At 51.7% G+C, this 27084-nt stretch overlaps 12 protein-coding genes across 12 annotated transcripts; 4 read left to right on the top strand and 8 right to left on the bottom strand.

The window, feature by feature from the left end:
* Positions 1–114: 114 nt before the first annotated feature.
* N7457_001904 (uncharacterized protein) lies at positions 115–1124 on the bottom strand (the record flags this gene model as incomplete). The annotated part of the gene is made up of 2 exons (XM_057172950.1): positions 115–420; positions 492–1124. 2 exons carry the CDS (start codon positions 1122–1124, stop codon positions 115–117), a joined length of 939 nt encoding a protein of 312 aa, XP_057036853.1.
* Positions 1125–2540: 1416 nt separating this feature from the next.
* N7457_001903 (putative inositol polyphosphate phosphatase) lies at positions 2541–6384 on the bottom strand (the record flags this gene model as incomplete). The annotated part of the gene is given in 6 exon segments (XM_057172949.1): positions 2541–3281; positions 3334–3593; positions 3646–3855; positions 3911–4228; positions 4248–6279; positions 6331–6384. 6 exon segments carry the CDS (start codon positions 6382–6384, stop codon positions 2541–2543), a joined length of 3615 nt encoding a protein of 1204 aa, XP_057036852.1.
* Positions 6385–6792: 408 nt separating this feature from the next.
* On the top strand, positions 6793–7491 carry N7457_001902 (CHY zinc finger protein; the record flags this gene model as incomplete). Its single annotated transcript, XM_057172948.1, has 6 exons — positions 6793–6797; positions 6904–6947; positions 7003–7076; positions 7133–7194; positions 7253–7354; positions 7410–7491. The coding sequence occupies 6 exons, from the start codon at positions 6793–6795 to the stop codon at positions 7489–7491; spliced, it is 369 nt and encodes a 122-aa protein (XP_057036851.1).
* A 280-nt stretch (positions 7492–7771) lies between these two features.
* pre6 (proteasome core particle subunit alpha 4) lies at positions 7772–8887 on the bottom strand (the record flags this gene model as incomplete). The annotated part of the gene is made up of 5 exons (XM_057172947.1): positions 7772–8096; positions 8166–8553; positions 8662–8714; positions 8774–8780; positions 8860–8887. 5 exons carry the CDS (start codon positions 8885–8887, stop codon positions 7772–7774), a joined length of 801 nt encoding a protein of 266 aa, XP_057036850.1.
* Positions 8888–9018: 131 nt separating this feature from the next.
* N7457_001900 (uncharacterized protein) lies at positions 9019–10057 on the top strand (the record flags this gene model as incomplete). The annotated part of the gene is made up of 2 exons (XM_057172946.1): positions 9019–9100; positions 9780–10057. 2 exons carry the CDS (start codon positions 9019–9021, stop codon positions 10055–10057), a joined length of 360 nt encoding a protein of 119 aa, XP_057036849.1.
* An 18-nt stretch (positions 10058–10075) lies between these two features.
* Positions 10076–12185, bottom strand: N7457_001899 (putative RNA binding protein (Arp); the record flags this gene model as incomplete). Its single annotated transcript, XM_057172945.1, has 4 exons — positions 10076–11014; positions 11107–11813; positions 11886–11943; positions 12030–12185. 4 exons carry the CDS (start codon positions 12183–12185, stop codon positions 10076–10078), a joined length of 1860 nt encoding a protein of 619 aa, XP_057036848.1.
* An 814-nt stretch (positions 12186–12999) lies between these two features.
* Positions 13000–16475, bottom strand: N7457_001898 (condensin subunit YCG1; the record flags this gene model as incomplete). Its single annotated transcript, XM_057172944.1, has 2 exons — positions 13000–14373; positions 14430–16475. The coding sequence occupies 2 exons, from the start codon at positions 16473–16475 to the stop codon at positions 13000–13002; spliced, it is 3420 nt and encodes a 1139-aa protein (XP_057036847.1).
* Positions 16476–16647: 172 nt separating this feature from the next.
* N7457_001897 (cysteine synthase A) lies at positions 16648–17887 on the top strand (the record flags this gene model as incomplete). The annotated part of the gene is made up of 2 exons (XM_057172943.1): positions 16648–16834; positions 16890–17887. Coding segments are annotated over 2 exons (1185 nt in total), but the record flags the coding sequence as incomplete, so codon positions are not given.
* Positions 17888–18376: 489 nt separating this feature from the next.
* N7457_001896 (translocation channel protein TIM22) lies at positions 18377–19026 on the bottom strand (the record flags this gene model as incomplete). Its single annotated transcript, XM_057172942.1, has 3 exons — positions 18377–18712; positions 18772–18867; positions 18922–19026. The coding sequence occupies 3 exons, from the start codon at positions 19024–19026 to the stop codon at positions 18377–18379; spliced, it is 537 nt and encodes a 178-aa protein (XP_057036845.1).
* A 648-nt stretch (positions 19027–19674) lies between these two features.
* Positions 19675–21499, bottom strand: N7457_001895 (DUF4048 domain-containing protein; the record flags this gene model as incomplete). The annotated part of the gene is made up of 2 exons (XM_057172941.1): positions 19675–19879; positions 19944–21499. 2 exons carry the CDS (start codon positions 21497–21499, stop codon positions 19675–19677), a joined length of 1761 nt encoding a protein of 586 aa, XP_057036844.1.
* Positions 21500–23186: 1687 nt separating this feature from the next.
* N7457_001894 (uncharacterized protein) lies at positions 23187–23459 on the bottom strand (the record flags this gene model as incomplete). The annotated part of the gene is made up of 1 exon (XM_057172940.1): positions 23187–23459. The coding sequence occupies one exon, from the start codon at positions 23457–23459 to the stop codon at positions 23187–23189; it is 273 nt and encodes a 90-aa protein (XP_057036843.1).
* Positions 23460–23815: 356 nt separating this feature from the next.
* Positions 23816–26400, top strand: N7457_001893 (uncharacterized protein; the record flags this gene model as incomplete). The annotated part of the gene is made up of 7 exons (XM_057172939.1): positions 23816–24317; positions 24380–24603; positions 24678–24726; positions 24873–25308; positions 25363–25661; positions 25718–25950; positions 26005–26400. The coding sequence occupies 7 exons, from the start codon at positions 23816–23818 to the stop codon at positions 26398–26400; spliced, it is 2139 nt and encodes a 712-aa protein (XP_057036842.1).
* Between the last annotated feature and the right edge of the window lie 684 nt (positions 26401–27084).

Raw genomic sequence — 27084 nt, 5'->3', positions numbered from 1 at the left:
GACCTTAAAACAACAGAATATGTAATTTTAATCCTCATAGTGGCTGTGATTCCCACCTTGAGCGATTTCCATGCTTTTGAATGAAGGCCTTGCCGCCCCGTCTGTGGTATGTAGTTACAAAAACGATGTTTCTATGCCCTTGTCTTGGAGATGAGTTATAAGTTGCCGCTTCCCTTCCGTGATTCTCGCCCCCAACCCTCCAAATGAGGGTACAGACGGATATAAGGCCTCAAGCGGTACCTCACGGACGGCGATTTGAGAGCCTTTGTCGGTGATCACCTTATTGGTTTCGACAATACTCCCTCGCCCCCATTGTGGCTCTTTCAGAACACGAAGAATGACCCCGGCACATTCGTGAGCCGTGAGGTATCGACCGTCTTCTTCCAACTTGTCCCTAAACTTGGTTTCGAGTAAGGGAGTCTATTGCAACATTCTCACGTTAGCATTGGTCACCTGCAAGGCATCGAAGGGATCCGGAGTCAGGGACTTACGATGACGACCCCTGGGCAAACTGCCGAGATACGAATTCCAAGGTGATCATTCAGCTCGCCCAGGCTTTTGATGAAGCTTACCAGGCCTGCTTTGCTCGACATGTATAATGGGCTTTCCATGGAATGTAGATAAGCAGCCATACTTGCCACAGCGAGATAATTCCCCTTGACCTGGGAATTCTGACACCAATAGTCTATAGCCATCTGGGCTAGACGGATCGGGGCGATGTAATTGGTTGAGATGGTCCTGTAGGCCCCAGGGCTTGCATCGGGTTTGTCCTTTGATTCTGGAGCCTCACCAGGTAATTTCCAGAAATTGCTGGACGGTGGCTCATAGATGCCCGCTACATTGGCGACAATATCAATTTGACCAAATATCTTCAACGTGGTGTTCCATAGATCACTTAGTTGTGCCCAATCGGTCACATCAGTCTTGTGGAAAAGTGCGGCTGGGCCTTTCTTGTTAAAAAGAGGATATCTTGAGACGGTCACTGCAGCTGCATATCGTAAACTTATATCGGCAAAAACGACATTGCAGCCGGAGTGAAGCAGCAGCTCTGCAAGCGCATGGCCAATACCGGAACCCGCACCAGTAACAATGGCGAATTTGCCTTTCAGATTGTAGGTAGACATGGCTATCGTCGCAGGGCCTTGGGAATGGGACTGGCGAGAGGACGGCTGGGCCTGTAGGTTGGGCTGTGTTGGGCAGATGTGCAGACTCAGCTTCTGCCTCTCTTTTGGGGGGATTGCCAGATCAAGATGAGCATGTGTGGGCCATCTTGGAAAGTATCACACTTAAATACGCTTCAGTGTTACCAGAAGGGGTCTCGATCTCTGGATTCTGTCAAGTAATGAGATTGGCTCGAAGGCAAGGGGTGTTTTTATGAAAATGCCAGGCCTCGGGATACGCGTGCAATTAGACGGCGTCGACGTGGAGGGGAAATGTGATGTATCTCCCTTCCTATTCCGGGGGTTCAACCAGATACAATCACGACGACGAAGACACGAGGAGCCTCCGAGGCGACAGAGCATGAAACAGGCAATCCCAATAAACGCGCGCCGTGTGGGAGTAGTATGCCGAGGAGGCCGAAGAATGTGGGTATCGCTCGGATATACCCCTTTTAAGAAGCAAGCATTCGAGTGTTTCCTGTTCAAGACTTTCCTGGAGGATATTGATTTCGATCGGAGCGTTCTCTGTGTCAAGGAGCCTGAGATAAAAGAAGCTGTCTGGCAGGACTTCAAACATCGGATTTTTAGCTGCCACACGAATCCAACTTGATAGATCCCTTTCTGATCTCCCATATAGATCTATGCACTTATATCATCGCTGTGTGGCTACCGGGTGTCCTTGTGCTTCACCTCTGTTAGAACATGCAAAAAGGAGATCCAGCACGAACAGAGAACTTCATTCTTCCCAAAGCATCTGCAAGTGGCAACAATGGCCCTGCAACAGCGAGAGATGGTGGTCCCAACATCTTGGTATCAGGGAGTGTTGATGTCTCTTTGCTTCGGCACCAACTGAGAATTGACGGACATCTATACCCCAGTCGAGGGCAGGGGATGCCAATATCACCCGGGATAAAGTGACACTATACGCAGGCTCTCCGAGGGAAGAGCAGTGCCGATCATCCAGCGTGGCGTACCCCGGGGGTTTCATCCACACTGGCAAGTTACATCTGATACATAAAGAGAACGAGTTGGAACAGGGATATATGGAAGAACAGGCGGATTCAGACGCAACTACTCTTCTGGTGTGCATACTGTCACATCAGGTCTCGGGGACTCAGATCGCTTTGCCAATATTCCCATTTCAGGTGCAGGTGTCAATCTACCTAGACGAGCAAAGGACCCATGCCCCCCAAAAAGACTACAGTGTCAGGGGGGAAAAACAGACTATCTAACTCTAGCAGCCATCATGATACATATCTATCGTAAAATCATTAGTCGTACAATATACACCGCGCCATGCTTCCGTCCAAATGCATATAGAAAGGAAAATACGCCTCACTCAGACCGGAGAGGGGAAGAAAAGGCAGACCAGGCATTCGGCTATTGCTTTCCCAGTATCAAGGCACGGGCTTGACGAGGATCTGTGCCGAGAACCGTAATTAGATAGTCGATGCTAGCTTCTGAAGCCAGGCGCCGCTTCTCGTCCTGGAACTCCTGATTACACACATCCCAGGTCGCGGCCCGTTCTTTGGGGAGGACTGTCTTAACGCGAATCTTGAACGCGGCACTAACCGGCCGGTGGTCGGAAGCACGGACCTCATGTCGTCGATAGTCGAGTTGTTTGACGCGTCCTAGACCACGGTAGAGCACGCGGTCGCACCAGGCTGGGGAGCGTTTCTTATCACTGGAATCGTAATCGTCCGTGCCGACGTCGTATTTATAAGTCGGGGCGAAGGTGATAGGAGATTCAGCGAAGGCACGCAGGCGGAAACCGGGGTTCTTCCGCCGGGAAGCAAGTAGCTGATCTCGATCCAGGAGTTTTGGTAGGTTGTTCTGGCGGACTGCATCGATGATCACATTGCGAGGAATTGCATCGATACGGTAGTTCAGGTCTCCGTTTAGAATGCACACTTCATGGTCCATGATCATCGATCCATCACCACCACTAGCGAACTGATCTGTCCGTAGGGTCATGCTATTTTCCGCAGGCAGAGACTCGGCTTCTAAGATGGCTGCAATATCGTTGTTTCGGTTCGCGGTCTGGGTTTGGCCAGCCGCTAGATGACAGTTCACAAAGCACATGGAGCTATCATCGAGGACAAAGCGGAAGACAAGGGCACCCTAATAAGGTCAGAAAAGAAAAGGCATAAAGAAGGCTAGAGGGACCACGAACCTTGTTGCCATGCAAGCCACCCATTCCACGCTTAATTTCCGAAGCACTGATGTTTTTGATGTTGTGACGCTCCTTGTGTTTGACGAAAACACAAGTAAACAATCCAACCATGTTTGCAGTATGCAAAAGAACGTAGGATTCCTCGAGCGGCATGCACTCGTGAAGAGTACGAGTAAGATGCTCGATCCATACTCGATATTGGCGACTCATGTGTTCCTTTTCGCCGTTCTCTTTCTTTTTACTACCAAGTAGCAAGCTCTCTGTGGTGATGTCAGCAAATGTCCACAAAAGATGGCACAGAAGATGACCCACTAGCTGTGATCTTCTTATTTTCAAGATCGACCAACTCCTGGAATCCAAATATCACAATCTCCGGCGGATCTTCAGGAGTGACAACATTGCGGATGAAATCGGATGTTCGCACACTGCCAGGAGTAGAAGCACCAGCATTCCAAGTCAAGACAACAGCCTTAATTTCTCGGAAATTGCAGAACTCTACATCTCTGGTTTGCATACGTGAGTCTGCAATGTGTTAGAGAGAACGCGACCACCAGACGAAGACAATATTTTCACTTACCCAGCCAATCGTTCTCGAGCATTCCGTCCCAGAGACGAATACAATTATCCGTACCTAGCGAAGTCACTTGCAGGCGATTCATAGTCCAGACGCTGCTTGTGTCTAACACAAAACCGGAAACTGGACTATCATGGGCGCGCCAGTCTTTCTTCACAGTCCAGGGATTGGTGGATACATCGTAGACGTAGATCATGCCGGTTTTATACGCAGCCCAGAGATAATCTCCCACGAATCCGAGGCAGTTTATTTTGTATACACTGACATTGACCACTGCTAGGCATGTGAAGTCGGTCGAGGAATATACAGTGACCTTGCCATCTGCATGTCCCAAATATACTCGGCCCCCCCTCCCGCGTGGTATAGGCCCCGGAAGTGACATCACCCGAATGCTGCAACCCAAGAGGCCGTTTGAAGACTTTGAAGGAAACATCGTCCTGTGCAGAAGGGCGATATACATGAACGTCTTTGCCCGCTGCCAGCCACAACTTATCGTCAACAACCATGGAGAATGTGTGACCGCGAGCGACACGCTCGGACGCATTGTGGTAGCTGTACTGCAGGTTCGGCGTGCCAGTCTCGTCTGGCTGCCACACAAGCAGTCGCCCTTCATCATCAAAGGTCCACATCTCTTTCTTGTGTCGCAAGATCTGGATGACTTCTCGCCGGGACGGGTATGAACGGGTGGCCACGATGGATTGACTCGGGATATCGACTTCGTGGATGTCACCAGCGCTAGTTCCGAGCCAAATGCGCTTCCCTTCATCTTCGAGTCCTTTCCCTGGCTTAAAAGCGAGGGACAAACTTTTCACAGTCTCCCCGTGACTGAGACTCATCACTTGTTCACCAGTAGTAAGATCCCACACTCGAGTCAGATACCCCGTTGTACACACATACTTGCCACACACAGCAAGCAACCGGGTATCATATTTCGTCAGGATTTCTCTCGGTCCAGTTTTTAATTGAGGTGGTCGGCGATTGGCCTTTGACGCATCAGGATAGTCGGTCCGTAAGATAGATGGCTCTTCGGCTTGCTCTTCTTCTTCTGTGTCTGTACGCACTACTCTTCGCTCAGGGAGGGAGGAGGATAGCCTAGGTTCCCGGGGTAAAGAAGGTTGCCGCTGGGGAGGTTGCCGCTGGGAGGGTTGCCGCTGGATAGGCTTCGGGGCCGAGGGTTCGTTGACACGCGCGAACGAGGGGATAGACTTATGGCCCGGCTTCATATGCGCAGCGGGAGTCAAATTCTTGGGAGGCTCTCGTGCAGGGGATACTCCGCTTCGACGGGGACCACCAGATGGTCGTGGAGGAAGCCCAGGGCGGTCGTAAGGATTATCGCTGGCTCGATATCTTTGCGCCGAAAGCGGAGGAGCAGTAGCAGCAGACGTAGGGCCTGCCGCAGGAACTGATGGAATTTGCACCATCAAGGGCTTGGTGGCCCGTGAGGGTTCTGGGCTAGGGCGAGTCCTTGAAAATCCCATCTCTCTAGCGTCATGTCTGGCATTCAAGGTCGGTGCAGGTGAGCGCTCATCAAATGAACGCCTGCCAGGCGGTTCTGTCGTTGGCCTAGCTATGGGTGTTCTGGAACTGGGCTTCTCGGCAGATCGTGGCTTAGCCATAGGCTTCTCCGGGCTACCAGGAGGGGTGCTAAAGGGTGAGATGCTAGGCTCGGGCGATGCACGTTCGAGCTGGGGAATCAACGAGGCTGTATCTGGGTGAGAAAGCATAGCCGGTTTCGCCGGGATTTTCGGTTTTGCCGCTCGGTTGGCTGGAGGTGGTAACGAGGCACTTTTTAATTTGCGATCCGCCGGACTGCCGGTCAGATTAGGACGTAGAGATCCAGACTGTAATAGAGGAATCGTATCCCCTACGTGAACGGATGGTCCGAACTTCGGCACTGGAGAGAGCGGCCGAGGTGGTGCCGGTGAAACGGACATTGATTCTCGTGGGCGGTGCCCTGGACTCCGAGCTTTGCGGCTATCATCACGAGGAGACCGGATATTGTCGTAATCTTGTCCGCGAGGTGGCGATTGAGGCGACTGGACTGTCAACATTGGCGGAAGCTGTGGCGATGAACGGTGGAAGTTCATGGAGATGGGCCGCCCATATCGTCTTCCGGATAACCCGCGGTCCCTCAAGTCCTCCCCATTTGTGTGCTGGTACTGAATCAGATTCTCTTCGGCCGGGGTCCATGGAAATTGCTCTCTGGGCAAGTCTAGAGAAGCACGGCTAGAAGATCGAAGCTCATCACTGGGTTCCGGGGTTGCCAACAAATGGGTTGTAGAGGTACGTGGGCTGGCGACTGCAGCAGAGGGAGCTCTGCGATGAGAGAGATTCTCAAAGTGAGATAGTAAGGAAGATACCGGTCTTTGTGGCTGCGTTCATGTCAGTTCAGCGTGTGCCACAAGGCGGTTACGTATACATACAGTGGGAGGATCCTCATTGTTGTCCGGCTGTTTCCCTGTGCCCGCCATGGCCATTACAAAGGATCCGTCACCGAGACCAGCTGACAGGATGGATCATAAGCTTGAAAATATTTCCCGGGAGTTGAAATGGTGGCGCAAACACAGTGGAGTAGGTGTTCGTGGACGGAGCTGAGGCTACAGGGATGCCGTGGGGCTCGGAGTTTGGAGTTTGGAGCAGACGTAAGCGGCGCAAATGCTTAACGACAAGGAATGAAGCTTGATTGTAGAGGATTCGAGGTATACCGATAATTATCGAGAGGCAAAAGGGGGAGGAGAAGGCCAGGGTCGATGAAATGGAGTGGCGGGGAGGAAAGTGGAGGGAATCACGGGAGTTGGCGATCACTTTGTGTCTGGATTTCTTCGGACTCAAGCATCAACATCTCGCACTTAACCGTCGCTTTTTTCTCGCACGTCATATCCATCATGTGGTGAGTATACTTCTTACGATATTCTTGAGACACGAAATTTTGAGATCCCCTCATTTCCCTTAGCCAAAAATCTTCCGGTAGCTAACACAATCTCCCCGCTCTACAGTAAACACATTCTGAACGCCCAAGTGTCTATTCGCTCACACTGCTGTACGCGTCATTCGACCTTATACTCGCTACTATGGCATTAACGGAACATACTTAGGTCGGAAATGGTTCGACTGCGCCGAATGCCACCAGGAGAGCGAGTCGCACATGCTCCAAAAAAGTGCTGAAATGGTACGCTCCTATTCTTCGATTAGCGCAAGTATGGCGGTCTGACATTCATGGGATAGATCTTCGCATGCAAGAAGTGCAAGAAATGCTTCCGTAAGGACGCTGCAGAATTCGATGAGAGGTATGCACCGAAGGATACAAATGCCAAATGGCAGGGTACTAATCTCGAGTATAATCAGTGACGAGTACTGCCCTCATTGCGATAACCACTTTGTCATTGAGGCACTGCAGCCAGAGGCACGATTGCACGTTGAGGGTGAAGATGCCCGTATGGACAACCGGTATGTTGCGCACACCAAAAACCCATGCCATTGGCAGGATGCTGACCATTCCCAGTATGCTTAAGGATGACCGTGTTGCGCGAGACAAGGAGCGTTCTCTATTCAACATCAGAGATGTGTCGGACCGTGTGGGTTAACCTGGGTTGTCTTTGGGAGAAAAGACAATTGCTGGGGGCAATGTAAATTCATGATGTTGACGATTTGATGGTTACTGTTTCTTGCGATGGCTCAAGGCAGATAGAAATACCCTTGGCATCAATACCCTTTCTGCGTTCGTGTACGGTACAAAAAGAAACGGGAGATGTGTTTTAAGCCTCATGATTTTGGATTCTCGTCAAGGAAGAGACCAACGCTACTGTAAATTGAAACAAATCAACAATCCAGTCACCTCTCAGGCGCCGAATGCTCCAAGTCTACTTAATCGGTCGACTCGCCGCCACCCGGCCGGGTGAGGATTGCCGCTGTGGTGGTCCCTGTCCGGGTCTTCTTCTTGGCTGCTTCCTCCTGCTTCTCGGTCTCAATGCTCTTCACGTACGCCTCGATCTGGTCATCGGGCAACATCTCAAGGGTCTTGCCGGGCGCCATGATAGCGACCTCGATGTTCTTAGCACCTGTCTGCACAACCTCAAGCAGAGACTTGATGGTCAGCTGGATTGTCTGCTCGCGATCCATGTCTTCCTGGTGGTTGCGCTCAAGGAATTCACGGACGGTCTTGCTGGAACGGCCGATGGCGTTGGCTTTCCTACCACGAGGAATGATAAATTAGCATTAATCCAATGGAATATCAACTGAAAGCTCGAAAAACACCTACCAGGCCGAGTAAATTCCAGAGGGCTCGGTCTGGTACAGTCGCGGGGTGGAGTCATTCTTGTCAAATCCAACAACCAGCGTACTGATACCAAATGGACGCACACCACCACTCTGCGTGTATCTCTGCTGCACGCTGGCAATATATTTCGTAATATACTCGATGCTGGCGGGGTCTTCAACGGTCAGGCGGTGGGACTGAGCCTCTAAACGAGCCTTGTCGATAAGGATCCGGGCATCGGCGTTCAGTCCAGCAAATGCGAGACAGGCGTGGCCATCCACCATGGCGATCTTGGAGGGGGTAATGCGGGTATCTTGGAGCTTGAGGGCGGAACGCTTTTCGCAACCGAGGACGACGATATCCTTGCCTTTAACACCAACAGCGCAAGTTCCTAAAATCATTTATCATCAGCAAAATGTACCTCCCTATCAATAGCAAGGGTTGCGGGAGGAACTAAAGCAGAGAAAGCAGCTGTGGCAGCAAATGACGACGGTCTTACCTCGCTTCACAGCCTCCATGGCATATTCAACCTGGAAGACGTGTCCATCAGGACTTGGGCGGGGGTTAGAAAACAAACTCGGGAGCTGAAGTGGTTCTCAAAGACTTCATACCTGAATACTGCGATGAGTTAGCACCCCGCATCTTTCATACTGGTTGGGAGCAAAGGGAGCTGGGCGTGGGGAGCTAGCTGACTTACCTGAAAGAGCTCGGTCGTATCCGGACATTGTGAATCAAGGACAACTGGAGGGTAAATGATTAACAGTTGGTGTAAAGGACAAGTTCAGGAAAGAGCAATGAGGTAGAAGAAGGCAATGTAGACGAGTGTCCAGCAGTTGAGGTCAATTGAGATGGAGCAATGACGGGTTCCGGGCGGTGGACGCGAAAGCCCACGGCTGCCTCAAGTGCACCCGCGCGCGGTACTTCTCTTTACTATGGGGGTATCATACTAATTCAATGTACCTAGCAATCGACCTAAAATCCTTCGGTGTAAGTGCATTCACAAGCCCTGGAGGAATTCAGTGATGTTTTCAGGGAGCAATAAGGCTGACATGCCTATGACCATTAAGCTCGCATCACAAATAGCTAGATCCTGCCTCTATGCAGACCGTGCAGTAATATACAACGACCACATAGATCTAGCCCAAAACAACCAACCTTGGAGCTTTATACAAATCCAGAAGAGCCTAAGACCCACGAGTATACAGAACGAATGAAATATGAAATATGGACAGAACAATCTTTTTTGCTGCATTCACAGTCGACCCCGAAGAGATCCCCGATTCGATGCCGGCGCAAGCTTCAAAATAAATCCCCAACACCCCAAACGGAGTCCCAGTATATCCCCACCCAGATCAAGACCGTGAATTCTCCGACGCTTCCCATGACCAAAGAGTGCAGAAAGGGAGCACAAAATATCTAAAATGCAATGCCAAAAGCAGGGTCGGCACCCAAACCCGCAAATGTGTGCCTGCAGACAAGAAAACCCAGGGGACGAGAGGGGACATTCAAAAAATACACCACCCCTTAAAAGGGGAGCCCCCTGTCGCCGCCGAAAAGAGGATAAAAAACAACCATATAGCGCAAGATGGAGAAGAAAAAATCACATGGGGAAAACAGCTCCACGACCAGAGATAAACAAAGAAATAACAGACCAAAACCAGCAAGAAAAAAGCATCACACAAAGCACAGGGCGGCGAGGCGAGAAAAAGAAATCCGAAAGCTTCGACAACGCTAACCCGCCTGCTCCTTCCAACCCGATGCACCAAAACCGCAGAATCCCTTATACAAATGCGTATCAACGAATATCAACCAACGCAGAAACCCGCCACAATGCAGGGTTGCAATATGGACAACATAAGTGTGAGCGCCCAGTTCGTGAGTGGGGCGTGAAGTAGGTACAACTAGACCCATATTTAGGCGGGTGACTTGTTGGCACCGGAGCCGTTGCGGCGAGAGTGGGAGTCGTCAGATACTGTCAGACCACCGAGGCCGCTGGACAAGAAAGCGAAGGGGTCACTGGCACCATCGGAGCCGTAAAAGGCACCGTTGGAAGCACTGGTGGAGGGCACACCGTGATCCGCACCAGTGAAGGCGGCCTGAGTAGCCGGGTTGGCGAAAGAGGCAGCAGAGTGAGAGGTGCCGGAAGAGCCGTAGCCCGAGTTCATCTGACCCATGGGAGGGTATGCGCCAGGGGTGTTGTTACCAAGACCAGCGGAGGGCAGAGTGTAGTTGTTGGGTGGGCCGCCGAACTGCTGGCTGAAGCCACCGAATCCACCAGCGGTAGAAGCGAATGGAGCCGGGGCGGGAGTGCTAGCCATTGAGTTGGGTCCCATATTGAACTGCGACGGTGGATCCATTGGGGACGGGAACGCCGAGTCTGCCACCACAGCAGCGCCAGAGCGAGGAGCACCGCAGCGTAGACAGTTGATGTTCTTCGCGAAATTGTGATAGCCACATCCCTCAGAACCACACTTCCAATCACCAGCACGGAAGGGAACAACGCCGCCGTTGCCGCCCATACCACGCGAGTGACCACCACCCATGCCGTGACCACCGTGGCCCATGTGAGGGGGCATCATTGATGGCGGACCGTAACCGTAGTTTCCGTAGCTCATTGGGTCAGGCGCAGCAGCCATGGCGGGGAATGAGCAGCGGAAGCATGCTGTGCGGCGCTGGAAGTTAGAGAAGCCACAGGACGGGCAAGTCCAATCACCAGGGCGGGGGCGGTTCTTGGAGGGCGGGAAGGGAGTGAGGATCTCGGCGGCCCGGTCCAGAACTCGGCTGGAAGAGGGAGAGACCTCGATCGCTTTTTCATTGAGCGCACGACCATTCATGCACAGGCTTTCGGCAGCCTAATAGATCGTCAGCGGTATTCCATTGAAAAGGAAGATAAGACTAAAGGTATATCGGCATAAGAGACTGAAAAGTCGGGTTATAAACTCACCTCCTCGTGAGAAGAGAAAACGGCAAAGCCAGTGCCAGTGGGCTTGTGCTGGTCTGGGGTTCGCAGAGTCCAGAAGGCGATAGGACGACCGCCGAACTGGGTGAACCAGCTCTCCAACTCAGATTGAGTGGTATCGTGAGGCAATCCACTGAGGTGCAGGACCTTGCTCCGTTCCGCCAAAAAGGCCCGAACGTCAGCGTGAGCATCCATGGGACGAGTAAGGATCTCAGGGTGTTCCTGGGGCGGCTGCGACTTGCGGATCAGACCACGAAGTACGCGGGCCAGAGTGACGGATTCCTCCATAGCGCGGCGGGGCGAAGCGGGGGCCAAAGCTTGCAAGTGGAACGGAAGGTTGTGCTTGATCGGGGCGGACGACTGAACGGGTTCCACCTCGAGAGCGGCGCAGATGTTGGAGAGCGAGCTAGGACCGAAAGGCAGCGACTCGGGGTGATGGGTCTGCCAGCGTTGATATTCAGTTCGCAGATCGAAGGTACGAGAGTGCTGCAGGTATGCGGGCAGCACAACAGCCTTGTCGCGGGCCTCGCGGGGCAGCTGCACCCGCAGATCCCACGAGTCCAGCGTCACAAAGGCAAACTCGAGATGTTTGCTCGTGAGGTGTTCCTGGGCGAAGGCGTCGAATCGAGAGATGGCATCCCGGAAAGTGCCTGCGGAGCGAACGTGTTCCCATGTCAAGGTGGTCAAGCTCGCTTGAAAGAATTGTCAGCCACAAATCCTAGCAAAACCCAATGCAATCCAAGGTTGTTTCAAGGCGAGCTTACTGCAGAGCGGGGTGATTGGAGTGTTAACGGGCTTGACGAGGACGCTTTCACGGTGTAGCTACATCATTGGGATAAAATGTCAGCTTTCAGGTTGACCTCGGGGGTATATTGGATATTGGGTAGTAGGCCTTTGGGGGAACGGACTTCCTCGCATGTCTTGGTATCCAAAAGGATCCATCCTAACTCAATGACCTCAGCCGAGTCCTTAGTGACATAAACGCCATGCTCGTCGCAGGTGGTTGCAACGTGGATGACAATGTATCGATCCAGCTTGGGGGTAGGTGCTGAAACGGCCGCCATCGCTGACTTGTCCGCCAACGGAGCGGCAGAGGAATCCCGGGGGAAATGAGGAAAATGTCTCTGCGGGAAAAGCAGAAGACAATACAACACGACCGAAGGAGCGAGTCGTGGAAAGAATATACGAAGAGAAAGCCCGGGGGAGGAGAGAAGGGAAAGGGGGGGGGGGGGAAGAAGAAAAGAGAAGGCCAACTCGGTGGAGTTTTGGGAGAAAATGAAAAGTCTCGGGGCTCACGGGGCGGAGATTACAATGTCAAATGGCCTGTAGAGGTTCAATCAAATAAATTCAATAAATTCAACAATTCTCTCTCTGCGAGTCTCCTAGGAATCTTCGGGTTCAATTCCCCTGGAAATTGTGTGTTCGGACTGGTCTTGACCGTGCAACCCCAACCGGGGCCCAGATCCCTGCGGTCTTACTATCAACGCCCTCTCTATGACCTAGCAACATCAAATAGAACTAGTAAATGATATATTACCGATCTCCTCCGGCACATCCAATAGTCGATGGATTATAGAGCTATCAGATGATAGAAAAGCAGAAGCCATGACTCGCAGGTGGGACAGATGGCGATGTCTGGGGGGTTGACAGTGAAACACCGGGGGACCTGGGACGAGGACAGTGTCGCTGTCACAATGCACGGCCGTCACGTGGCCCATCACGTGTATGTATATATCGGGCATCGACAGGGACAATAGTAGTCAATGGAGGCAATGTTCAATTCGATGAGGTATTCGAGGAAAATCAGAACCCTATGTACAAAATCCCTAACCCAAGCCCATATTTCCAAACCCCAACGCCAACCCTAGGAACAGATCATCAGTCATCACCCGTCTCTTCCTTAATTATAGTCCCTCGGCTAGTATCATTGTCATCCTCCTCGTCCTCTTCCATGATACTGGGTTCAATCGAGACAATGGGACGATTGGCCGAGACCGAGGTAAACCGGCTATCACCCTCGCCCTCATCTTCCTCCATGATACTAGGCTCGACAGAGACATGACGACGGCTCCACCCACCAGTAGGGTCCACGGAGCGGCGGACACTGCCAGAGCGAACACTAACTGCATCGTCAATATCTTCGGTGCCTTCTCGGGGACGAGCGCTAGCGGCGCGACCATCTTGCGCAACGGCCAAGATTTTCAGCACCGCGTTCTTAGCCTTCACGAGGGCGTTCCGACTAGAGGCTTCAGCAGCAAGACCATCCTCGATAGTCTGGTCCAACAACTCCTTGACCTCGGTGGCGAGTTCTGCATTTTCTGGATCAATCTCGACACTGGTAGCGCTGCGGGTACTGTTGCGGAATTGATCCTCGCCTTCCGGGGCGCGAGAGCTAGCACGTGCAGGCAATGTAGGAGCAGCAAAGTAAAGCTTGCTAAGCAGGGAGAAGAGCAGCTTGCGCTCTTCGCGGGTGCAACGATTCGCCGCTGCATGGACCCCAAGGACACGCTCGAGGATATCTTTGACTAGAGCGAGGTGAACCCATCCGCAGACGTTGAAGCTTGCGGCACCGCCAGCGAGAACCTTTTCGCCGCCGAGACCAACGACGCGACGCTCATCAGTCCACTCAGAAAGCATTCCAATGACACCGGTCAGAAGAGCCTTCACTTCACGATCGCCAACGCTCGGGTCAATTTCTCCATCGCTGTCTTCCTCGGCCTCAAGGGAGTAATATTCCTCTGCGGCATTCATTACAGAGCGGACCACTGATACGGCCACCCGACGCATGTGCTGCGTATTTTCGACACGGGAATGGCAGTATACAGGGAAGAAATAAGCCAATGACTGTCGAAGGGCTGGGTTTTCACGAGTACGTGGGTGATAGAAAGAGACGACAAGGGATAGCAACAGCGATTCAACGGCATTCTGGTTGTGCTCTTGGATCGCGGGTGGGACATTTGGCCCAGAGGGAGTAAATGTATTGGTGAGTAACAGCTTGCACAAAGCGGCGGCGGCTTCAGACTGCACGCTATTTGGAGAGTTGGCACGTAGAGATCGAGCGAACACCTTGAGCAAGGGCTTTTGCATGGCGGCCGGCGTGACAGTTTCGCCGTCGGGCTGGGTGACTGGGGCGAGGAGAGATGGGTGAGTGGTGATCATATCGCAGAGAATTTGGATAGCAGTGACCTGCAGGGCCTCGTGGCCCTTGCTATAGCAGTGAATGAAGAGGGTCATGTTCTCCTCAGCCAGATTCTATAACGCAAAACATTAGCAAGTCATAAATTGCAACCGACAGAGAAGATACGAACCTTATCAAGTAGACAACAAAGGCCCAAGCACAGGAGCCCGCGCTCTCTGATCGGAGCTTCGTGGCTGCGAACAGCGGGCACCACCAGATTATTGAGCATAGTAACCAGGTTCATGTTCTGCTGTAGGTGACCCTGGATATTTTGCAACATGCATTGAGCAATATACAGACACTTCATATTGACGACGATTTCGCGCACGATCTTGGCCTTGGCTTCTTCTTTATTGAAGGGAGTGACTTCTTCATCTCCCGGGGTTTCGGATCGCCTGCTAGCGTCATCACTGATCTCCGACCTAGCAGAAACAAAGCTATCCTCCGTAGTGATGGTGTCGTGGACTTCAGCGATAGCCTCAAGCACAACACTGCAGAATTCGGCTTCGGCTGCAGCGTCAGGTCCGCAAACACAGCGGAGAGTTTCGACGACCAGCTTAGTGCTCTCCTCCGGAAGTTCTGGTACAGCCAGAGTTTCTCGCAGCAGCGAGAACATCTTTCGTCGGCCGACCTCATCGCTGTAGTCTAAGGTGATGGCGATGTGTAGCAATTGCTCTACAACGAATTCGTGCTCAACAGCGTCATCGTCATTTCCATCGCCAGACTCTTTGGAAATTTTCTTGCGCTCCAAGAGATTTGTGATGTATTTACCCAAGAAATACGCCATGGCGGTGACCTCGGGCATCTTGTCATCGGCGAGACTGTCGTACTTGCCTTCATTCTCCACACGGCAAAAGTCGTTGAAGGACCGGACCAAAAATGCGGACTCGCCCGTCAGACCCTCCCAGAAAGGCTCGTCAAAAACAACAGCTTCGCGATAATCAGCACGGCCTTCCCAGAACCCGCGCATTGCCTCATGTGCAATTCCACTTTCCATCCCAGAGTTAACAACGTCAATTCTCTCTAGAAGTTCAAGTAGTGCGTTAGTGTCAGGCGCAGAACGCTGGCCAGTCGGTCCTGTGCTGGGGTCATTGTTAGTCCCGGCGCAATCCTCAACCCATCTATCGTAGAACAATTTGGCCGTAGCCTTGCGAACGCTCTCGTCTCGATCGCGTAGGCCCCATCGCATGAGCTTCTCTCGCATCGACAGAGACAAATGGCGGAAATCGCCCAGCGTAGGTAGAAGACGTGAGTATAGTGCGCGTCTGGTGGGGGCATCTAGATCACGGGCGCGCTCGAGAAGATAAGGAAGAGTCACCGGAGCGAGAGGGAGGTTTGTGAGGAGCGTTTTGCGAACGTCGGCGCTAGTGTCGTTTTGCATGATGTCGATGAGCTTTTCAAGGAGGGCGGCATTGTCGTCGTCCTCTCCGTCGTCTCCAGCCAATCGTCCCAATCCCAGGACCGCCTGTACTCTGACGGAGGCCTCCTTGTCGCGAAGACGCTTCAGAAGGACTTGTCTGATCGTGTGGTATAGCTCGTCATCGATCGATTCCAGGGAGTTCACAATGTGGGCGGTAATTTGGGTTGCGCGAAAGCGCACCATCTTATCCTTGGCGGCCATGACGGGCACCATCAATGCAACCAGGCTAGAAGTGAGGCGGGCAGTCGGGGTGTCGGGATTGTGATCCTCATCCTCACTAGAGGCGAAGATCTCGCTGTCTTTCTCGGAAGCATGGCTCAAGAATGTTCCCAAGAAGCGCAAGATTCGATCTCCAACCGGCTCGCTCTTCTTGATTGGCAAGATGCGGAGGATGCAACGGCCAACTTCCACATTAAATTCTTTCTCCGCTTCTGTTTCCTCCCCAGGAATCAATGCCTCCTCGGGATCTTGGTCTTTTCCTTTCTTGTTGTTCTTCTTTTGGGAGATACCACAGCAGAATTCCTGAAGTTTTCGCAGACGTACTACCAGCTTTCGATGACCGGTAGCTGAGCGCTGAGCATCCGCAAAAAGCAAGCACACATCGCGACGCAAGGTGGGGGATGATGTTGGCTCTGTCGGTTCTTCAGGTATCGCAAATGATGGGGTCACGGACCCAGCACGCCCAGACGCAGAAGGCTGTGCTGATGACCGGCGTGTCGTTGCAGACGTCGAACGGGCGGCGACTCTGCCAGGCATGGTGGTGTGTTGTCGTTAAACGTTGATTATTCGAAGACGAAAACCACCGCAGACTGCGGGACCGATCAAAGGAGTGGAGGCCTTGGCGGTAAACAAACAGCCCAAAACGGGCTTCCGATAAGCGATAAGGGTAGGTCCCGCACGTGATATTACTAATCCCGACTATCGGAGGCTTGAAGCTCGTCATTCCCCGAGGTCGATCGGACATTTTGTTCCTGCATTGCAAGTCATATACAGCATGTTTCGTCAAAGCGTTCGGCGCTTCGCCACTACTGCAGCTCGTGCTGCTACCGAAGGGTCCACTGCCTACTGTACCCGGGTATCGACTGCCCAAGGCGTCGTCAATGGATTGACCGAGGGTAGATCTAGCTCCGAATCCACTTTACATACAAGAAGCTGACCTGGATATTGCAGCTATTGGAAACACCCCGCTTATCCGGTTGAAGAAGCTGTCAGAGCAGACCGGATGCAATGTTCTTGGCAAGGCTGAATTCCAAAACCCCGGAGGTAGCGTGAAAGACCGCGCGGCGCTGTTTGTCGTCAAGGATGCGGAAGAGAAGGGTCTCCTTAAGCCCGGTGGCACCGTGGTAGAGGGAACTGCCGGCAACACCGGTATTGGCTTGGCGCATGTGTGCCGGTCAAAGGGCTACAAGCTGGTCATCTACATGCCCAACACCCAGTCGCAGGGCAAGATCGACTTGCTCCGTCTGCTTGGTGCGGAGGTATACCCGGTCCCCGCAGTCGCCTTCGACAACCCCCAGAACTATAACCACCAGGCGCGCCGGCACGCCGAGTCATTGGAAAACGCAGTTTGGACCAATCAATTCGATAACATTGCCAACCGTCAAGCACACATTGACACCACCGGTCCGGAAATCTGGGCGCAAACCGAGGGCAAGATCGACGCCTTCACCTGCGCTACCGGAACTGGAGGTACCCTGGCTGGCACCACCCGCTATCTGAAGACTATCAGTGACGGTCGTGTCAAGAGTTTCCTCGCCGATCCTCCTGGCAGTGTCCTCCACAGCTACATTCAGAGTGGTGGCACCCTGATCGATCGCTCTGGTAGCAGTATCACCGAGGGTATTGGCCAGGGTCGAGTGACTGATAACCTCCAGCCCGATATTGACTTGCTGGATGGATCGGTCAGCATTAGCGACGAGAAGACCATTGAGATGATCTATCGCTGCCTCGATGAGGAGGGCCTGTACCTGGGTGCCAGTTCCGCGATGAACGTGGTGGCTGCCAAGGAGGTCGCCGAGAAGCTGGGCAAGGGCAACACTGTTGTCACCATTCTCTGCGATGGTGCTTATCGCTATGCTGATCGTCTCTTCTCAAACACCTGGCTGGAGAGCAAGAACCTGCGTGCTTCCATCCCCAAACACCTGGAGAAGTACATTGTGTTGCCTTAGGCACTGTATAAATTGAACAAAAATTATTTTCATAGAGCGATCGAGACCCTCTAGCCTGCATTGACTATAAGGCAGATCGTGATGAAGTTCATAGGTTTCGCACGATGATAAGATGGGTAGAAAATGACTTGGTATCAACTGTGAGAGGTGAGTCTCAAAAGGCCAGTGGTATATGTCCACGCTAGGTATTGTACAAAAGAGTAAAGAGCTAGACCAAATGGTCTGATATGGAGTGAACCACTATGCCGAGGCCATGCGGTGTCAAACAACACAAGAAAGACAGGCCAAAAGAGCCATGCTCCCAGTGCAAAGCAGATAAGAACAACATAAGAACACCCGAAACGCCCGCAATGCTTCCGTTCTATGCCAGAACGCCGAATGCCGTAGAAATGTACAGGTCGAAAATTGCAACGAAGTCACAACCGTCCAGCAACAAAAAAAGCCAGATAGGATGAACTCGTGCTTTCAAATCGGATCCGAATAAAGCGTTTACTCATCGGCAGGCATTCTCATATAGGCATCGATAGCCGCACTGAACGCCGCGAAACCAGCACACCCAAAGGCAGCGGCCTGGGGACCGGCTTTCGCGCCGAGAATACCACCGGTGACACAACCAGCAGCAACACTGTTGGTAAGATCGTTCTTGGCGCGGAGGCCTTCGATACAGCACTCGGTGCCAGAGTAGAGCGCACCGACGATACCGAAGTTCTTAGCCGAGGACCAAGAGCGGGCGCCCATGTCCTTGAAACCGCGGCGGACTTGTTCGCGCCAGGGGAGGTCGGCGATGGCGCGGCCCTGAGGTGTGAAGGTCGAGTCGTAGGACATCTAGAGCGCAAAGAGATCAGACGCATGTTCGTGGCATGCAATGTGTTAGATAAACTTACACTGGCCATGAAGAGACCGAAGGCACCACCAAGACCGAAACCCATGGTACCTGCGATGACTGTCTTGATGGGGCAAGACTCCATACCAGCTTGCATCTATACACAGATTGGTTAGAATTAGATCATTCCACCATGTAACTGGAGACTAACCATCTTGACCATTGCCTGTTCCTGCTCACTCATTCCTTGCATGCTGGGGTTACCTCCCAGGGAGGTCATCGGCATCGCAGTGCCTGTTGTACCCGGAAAGGCCATCTTGAAGATCGACACGAGTTGGATTTAAATTGAGGGAAATTATAAGTAACGCTTGCTAGATTGAATCCAAGCTGGCCTGATTGAATCAATCCACTGGACCTCGGCGAAAAAAGAAACCGCGTGGACAACACAAGGTGACTGGAGACGCGGAGATCTTGCGGAGGCGAGTAACTGAACCGCAAATTTATTTTACGGCGGACGAGGGTGACCCGATACGCAGCCTTCCACGTGATATATTCCTGTTCCGCAAAATAATCGTGCCGTTCTCGCTCTAACATTGGCTGGAATACGGAGTACTCCATACAGATGGTGAAACAACAAACAGCGTGGAAGAATTACCTAGGTAGTTTATAGGATACATAATCCGTAGAGATAAAACAAAAACAGGAAATTCATTGTATCCATTCATGTAGAGAATCTAAATGTGCAAGCGTCGTGATCAAATCAACTGGTATTTCAATAAATCTTGCAAACAAATTGGCACCTGTATAAGTACTTCCAAGACAGCGAGAGGAAGAAAGTGCAACAAGAGAAGAAGCAACGCTCTCGTAAAGTATAGTTCAAAGGTCGTGGCCCTACGTGATCCCGGGGATAGGGCCGAAGAAGAGGTAGCAAGTATGTACATGGAAAGCAAAAGAAAGAACTAGCTTAGTCCTTCTTGCTGCTCTTGCGGCTGAGCGAGGGAGAGGCATTGCGCTCAGGGGAAGATGACAGCGAGCGCTCCCATTCTGCCATCAGGTTGGAGGCAGTACGTTGCAGCTTGGAGGGAGCAAGCTTGGTGATGGCAGGCCAGGGAATGCCCTCGGAAATATTGTGGTCAAGAGCAGAGGAAGTCGGGTTCCAATCGCCAAAGCTAGGAACGTGGTCAGCGCATAACGAGGTTGTCATAGATGAAATCAGAAAAGGTCGAACGGTACCTAGCGCTGGTTCGAGGGCTACTACCCTGGGTGGTGGGTGACCGATCACGTTTGGATTCAACGGTTGATCGACTCGACGAGGGCGTGTGCGTCTTCTGTCCGGATAAGGGCGCGTCCCAGCTACCCCATTCGTCGAAATCTTCATTCTCTTCTGCATCGATTGAATTACTGGAGCGGTGATCGCGCTGTTCGGCTTCGGTCGCCTCGTTTCGGGTAGCGGCTTTGATGTCGGAGGGGGTGCGTCGAGCGTTCGGAGACTTCTGAGCTGGTGTATCAATGCCGAATTCATTCCAGAAAGATGTGGAAATTTCCGCCGGCTTGGTGTCTTTACCAGTTTTTGTCTCGGCCGCAGGCCCCCTCCCCCGCGAAGATGACGATGATGATCGTGATAACTTGCCATCGGCTAGCAACCGTTCTCGACTCCGGGATTGCGCCAGGGAATCCCGCTTGCGACCATTTGGCGGTGCCAAGGAGTTGGATGGTGACATGTTCCGTGTGTGTGTTCCACTAATTCCTTCCTCGCCCACCGTAGCTTGTCGGATATCTTCCAAGAATGTCCAGAGGCCCTCGCGGAGATCAGACGCCATTTGCTTCCCCGTGCGCACCAATGCCTCCCGTGAGGGGGGAGGAAGAGTGTTACGCCACTGTGCGAGTAGATGTTCTGGTACCTGACTCTCATCCAATTGTGCACTCATCGTGGCGACATTACTGCGGTCGACAGATGGTAATGTGGCCGAACGAGGAAAGCGGCCCACGCGATCCGCTTCTGAGAGGCCCATTTCCCCACGGGAAGAGCTTGGAGCTGTGACAGGTGACAGAAGAGATAAAGTCCGTGTATGTGTGCCATGGAAGACTCGTCGACCATTGGTCCCGATTTTGGTTCCTGGTGCGGAGATTCGCATGCTAGACCGCCGGTCAAGATCCCGGCTCATCCGTTCTTGAGACACCGTAGAGCTCGCCACCGAGCTCATACTCAGTTCCCGGGCGTGTAAACTCGTAGCCTCGGGGGCTGCAGACTCAGGCGACCGGAGAGGCATGAGTGGCTCGGCGTGATGGATTTCCGCGCGCTTCCTAGACTTTTCCGATTGTGCCCATTGCTTCTTAATCGTCACTAGCTCTGCTTCCGCCCGAGTCAGCTCCTCGCGGAGCTCCATAACCTTTCGTTCCTGCGAGGCGATGGCCCGCAGGAAATCGTAGCCATCATCTGGAACATCAAACGACATAGGAGTTCCAGGGGCCTGGGCGGTCGAGGGGCGGGTTGAGGACTGTGTCACGGGGGTTATTGAGCCCGGTGAGGTCAGGTTAGGGTCGGTGGGCTCCGGTTCGTTCAGATTAATCGGGAAGTTCAAGGTGAGGCGTTTGGCATGACGAGCTGAATTTGCGGCCCGAGGAGGTAGTGATGAGCGTTTCCTCTGAACGAGTGAGGACGAGCGCGAGAGGTTCGAGAGCTGCTCGGAACCAGACTCCGGCTGTTGCACCGACGTCGACGTTGAAATCTGATTTGCGTCCGGAGGCGACCCGTGGAGAAGGCTCTCCGCTCCCGGCAGACTCTCCATTGTGGACCAGCCAGTAGGAGAGAATCAAAAGCAATTTCAATATGCAGTCATAGAAAAACAAAAAAAGAAAGGAAAGGAAAGCAAAGAAAACATATACAGAGGAGAGAGAGAGAGAGTTGGGAGGGAAATTAACAGCTCTGACAGGTCTCCTGAGTCCAGCCCACAGCGGGTCTCCCACGAGTCCACGGGCTGTTTCAGGGGGAATTAATCTGAGCGGATGCAAATCCGTTACGCCCGTGGCCTTGGCATCGCTCTAGATGTGCAGGCTGCATGTCTGTTTGAAAGCCGAAATTGAGATTCGATGAGACCTTCAAAGGGGGGAGCATCCCCTGGGAAAGCTGGCCAAATGAGGCTTTTCACCGACTCGCATTGGCAGCCCTGCAAGGTCCTTTGAGAAGCCCTTTTTAAGATTTCTCTAGCCTGATGGCAGACAATCATGAGAATAGGCGTAATTCAGCTGACCTTCTTCTATAGATGAAGTGGGACTGTGACTACAGATATATATCGCCAGATTGAAATCGAGAAACACCTCGGTTGTGTCAGAGTTAGCATCTGCCAAACCCTCCCAGGGCCTCAATTGTCTATTTCCGAGGTCGGCCTGCATAGCTGCAGCCTTGGGTGTATGACTTTCCGGAGGCAAGATGGTTCTCTCATAAGTCTGGACTCTTTTTGCCTCTCTCTTGGTCAACCGAGCCACTCAGCCCCAGGATCGATCTGCAAGGAACGTACATATATGCAAGGAATACGATATGCACGAAGCAGGGAAGCAGGACGTCTATCTTAGGAACGTGGGATGATCAGAGGACTCCAGAGAGACATATCATCTCGCTATATATGTACCTGTATGTACCTGTATGTACCGGATTTTAGGCCGCGGATGCCCATTTCCCGATCGGGGTGCCGCGCTTAGGGTCCTGCTCACTGAGTATTTCACAATACAGGGTGATTGCTTAGCACTCAGGTCTTGCTCACGGAGTACTTAGCATTGCGCTCAGTGAGCAGACATCCTCATCTTGCCCGAAAATACAGGCCGAATCTATCACGGGATAAATGGATCACTTTTCACCCATCTATTCCGTGATACTCGCGCCAGCAACTCAGAATCCTTTACGGAGTACACAATCCATCCTTTTTGTCGATTGCCCCTGCATTAGGAAGTGTATTTCCCAACATAGCCGCCAGAAGACGATGACGCACTTAATAGATGGCTAGGACGATTTCGAGGTATCTAATATCCAGTCGAGCTATAGGTACAGCGATGCTCCGATGAACTAGGATTTTTCGAGAATTCCTTACTAGCTAAGCAATATAAAGAATCGCTACAAATTACTCATTTGAAGTTCCCTGATCGAGATATTCCAAATGGACGGTTGATCTACGCTACAACCTATAGTACTAAGTATAGAGGATTGATATACGATGTCAGAGGCTGCGACTTGCTTTAGCACACACTAATCAATTTCCAAAACAAAGGACCTTTCTTACTCGCCTAGGATGATATACAGAGCTTTATATCTAAAAAGCTTTATGTTGAACTACCTAAAAAGTGGTTATGCGGGAATCTGTAGGGTGTAAAGCTTCATATTACATACGGAATACTGGAGACAGCTAATAGAACTTGAACTATAGTACCTTGCTTGTTAAGGCAGCTGTAATAGTAATTCAAGTAGTTTATTTCTTCTGTTGGTCAGGCCCTCTCCTCGAGAGGATCTTTGTCTAGTATTTCCCAGTAACAGTTGATACCTCTGCGAATCGCCTTGCGCAGCAGCTTTGCGAGGGTTCCTGAGACAGTATAGATGAGCGCGAGGAGACTCATCAACATGGTCATGTAACTAATGCACCATGGGCCTTTTTGCTCATCGTGGTCAATTCGATGGCAAGGTGGGCACATCATGGCCCGCCATCGGACATTGCCCTGGGCTGGAACAAGTATGTGTAAGCCAGTGCCAATGATGATCATAGTGATGTTTGTATATATCCATTATGCATTTTACGCAGGCCTCGCGGATTGTTAAATGGCCATAGGACTCTTCGTTAATTCCATTAGTCGTGTTGGAGAGGGCAGCTTCATTTTGTTCGCAAGTTAATGCAAGTCTGCACCTGGGATCGAATGTAGCCTCATGAATACAGAAATCTTGGTCCCAATACACCTGTTGCTCAGTCATAGTTATCTTGTCAGTGAGATGCGAGTGATGGAAGGTAGACGCTGACATGGGACTGATGTCACTGACGTCCACCACTATCTAGCTACGTAGACCAGCTCTATCCCCCTTAGCCTCTGTCACTTCAACTCTGCCAATCCATCTCGGAGACAAGATGGCCATGGAGAATATAGACCCAGCCGGTCACGGCTTCCTAGGCGACCTTGCACCTGCCGTTCTCCCAGTCTACCAATATCGGGACCGCGAGCAAATGCTCAACACCATCAAGCAAGCAGTCGCGACAGCAAGCAAGGACACTACCAGTGAATGGTGTCTTATCAAACGCGTTAACGACTCAATATTCACAAGTGAATTTCTTCTGGCAAAAGAGGGCCCATTTGCTTCCTGGTCCTCGTATGACGCCCAGTTAGACTGTGTGCTATTAAGAGTGACGAAGTCTGAAGCCCATGAAGTCGCCTCGGAAATCTTTTCAGTCCTACTCTACGATGCAGTCAAGCCTATGGGGATGGATCGCTCCCTTCGCCCAACCGGAAGTGCTACCCACTATGCTGCAATAGGGGCTAAAGAAGCCGACAAGGCGTGGAAGCCACTCCGACTTCCACGCGGCCAGTCGGGGGACTGGCCCAGTGTCGTACTGGAAGTTGCTTTCTCCGAGAGTAGGGACAAGCTGCAGTCAGATATAAGATACTGGCTCCGAGCTTCAGGGGGGATGTGAAAGTGGCAATCACCCTCCAAATCAATCAACACTCCCCCAACATCACCATCGAGAAATGGAGAACCCAGGGCAACAAATCTGTCAATCACCTTCATCAAATCGTGCAGATCTCAAGAAAGGGCAGTAAAATCACAACCACGGGGTCTCCTCTGGTTATCGAGTTCGAAAAGCTCTTCCTGAGACCCCCCATCGAACCGAGAGAACGAGATATTCAGCTCGACGACGGGGTACTGCAATTCTTAGCAGAGAATGTGTGGGACTGCCAGGGAATGTGAGGACAGAGACTAAGTCTTATGTTTAGGTCCATTGTGACAACAGGGAGCCTGATTTGATGAATGTCGCTGAAGCTGGTTTGAAGTGGCCAGAAATAGTACACTTGATGAATCCGTACATCGCAAAAATGAGTCTATTTCACCAATAAGCCAATTTCAAAAGCCAATACTTTCCCAGAAAGAGAACCAAAACCGACAGTCGAGTTTATAAATAGAACCTGCAGGGGTGCATCCGCCCTCCGGCATTCAACTGCATTACCTCCAACCCGCACTCGCCAGCAACCCCTTCTTCGTCATGATTTGGAGAGCGAGATTGGGGGCTATCCGCATCCGCTCTAATGATAGGTCCCTTCAGAGATGGGGGATATGTCCTCGCCTTCCTATTTGGGGGTACCAACGAATCGCCCCCTTGGAGCGCAAACCAGTCCTTTTTCATCGATTCTCATCACAATGGGCATCCAAATCGAGAGTATTCCCAGTCTTTGACCTGGAGCTGTTAGATTCACCACCTAAATTTGAGGAAGAGCCCGCGACGCAAGAGCCTAAGGAGATACATTCGTATCCCGTCCAGGATGAAGAGATCCTGCGCGACAGGTACCAAATCTTGTACAAGATTGGGTATGGACCCACCGCCACTGTATGGCAAGCTGTTGACCTGCTGTGAGTGTCCCAATTGAGTCGGCACGCTGCTATTCTGAACCTAGTCACCCATAGGGAGCCTAGAATGGTCGTTTTGAAGATCTATGTGGTTGACTATATGCTGAAGACTTATGGACGCATCCACCCTCCACCAGTATATCAGCAGCAGATGTGCCCACTTCACAAGGTCAGCGATCGGTTTCTGATCGAAGGCCCTCATGGACCTCATATTTGTGTTGTTCATGAGGCACCCGCAATGGATACCGAACAAATGCATTCGGGAGAGAAGCTGGATCTCGGGTCAATCAGGTCGACAATGAAACAGATGTTGCTCATGATGGACTTTTTACACACAGACTGTTATCTGACTGCCCGTATATCCCCCACCTGTGCCATTGTGTGTAAAAGAAAGACACTGACACTCGGGCAGGAATCCATCCCAACAAATCACTAGACGCTGAGTGTGACCGGGAAATAATTGGCAGCCCCAGCAATGAGGAGCTCATCACTCCAATGATACTCCCAGGCGATGGTGTTCCCCTCCGTCTTGATTCCCAAGACCATGATACCTCTGGCATCGCCGAGAAACATTCCAGGTCCCCCGAAGAGGTTCTAAAATCAAAATATAACCATAAGACTGAGATATGGCATATCGGCTTACTCGTGAGTACACGATCATGTGGCGAAAGGTATAAGACACTCACCTTGGGTATGTAGGCATGGAATTATGCCAGTTCACAAGAGCTGGTCCATGGAAGGAATTCAGACGGAGCCTTCGATGATCGGGTCCATATCGCCGAGTTGGTTGCTCTACTCGGCCCCCCTCCACCGGAATTCCGGGACCAGATGCGACTCGGGTCTATGTTCTGGGACGAACAAGGGAATTGGACGGACCAAGCTCCTATACCAGACCGGAGCATAGAGAGCTTGGCAGCTAATGGTAACATTGACGGCGAGGATGTGGATGGGTTCTTGCGGTGGGTACGAAAAGCTCTGCAATGGAATCCCGAAGATCGACCGACGGCACTAGGATTATTACGACATGAGTGGATGTCCCAGAAGACGAACCCTGCCAAAGAAGAGGTTACGCAGACATCCCATGAGACTGCCTGAGTTGAGTCTTTCCACCTGATATACTCCTGGAATCAGATGTCTGTTGAAGTATATACATCATTTTAGAAAACTCCACTCACTAGGAACCCTTCAAATTCTAATATAACCAATCCTCTCGTCATTCCAAAGCCCACCATTGGAGCTGCATGGAAGGGAGTAAACCAAAGCCCCTGGAACTACGTAGAGCCATATACCGAGGTAGCTTCCAGTTCCTATTTACTTGAAGTCCAGCCGAATTGTTTGTAAATTCAACCTGTTTTGTTCGAATCCTGCTTCTCGCTTGATTCCGGACTATCGCTCCTACTGCCGCTCCTAGGGAGGAATCCAGCTCTAGCGACCTGGATGCAAAAGAATTCTAGACCGGTCACATCTACCACCTAAGTATTTGCTCTCTACTCTGTATCTCCCCGTAGTCTACACCTCTTATCCAGAATGGCGCACGATTATTTTATCAAGATTGTTGAGGCTTGGCCAGAGTTGACTCCATCTTTCAAGGCGTGGATGAAATGCGCTTTCATGGCGATATGGAATCTACGGTCAATGATGCAAGATGGCGATGATATGTGCTTGAGCCATGCTAGAAGAAGGAGTGAGCAGGACACTTATGAAAGGATATCTGCTTTACTCGTCAAATCCTCCACGTCCTGGTCAAATCCCTGATATATATACATAATGTAGTCAAAA

Source organism: Penicillium paradoxum, assembly GCF_028828445.1.
Source record: "Penicillium paradoxum strain IBT 22861 chromosome Unknown utg000002l_segment0_segment0, whole genome shotgun sequence".
Taxonomy (NCBI): Eukaryota; Fungi; Ascomycota; class Eurotiomycetes; order Eurotiales; family Aspergillaceae; genus Penicillium; species Penicillium paradoxum.
This window is presented reverse-complemented; position numbering and strand designations above follow the sequence as displayed.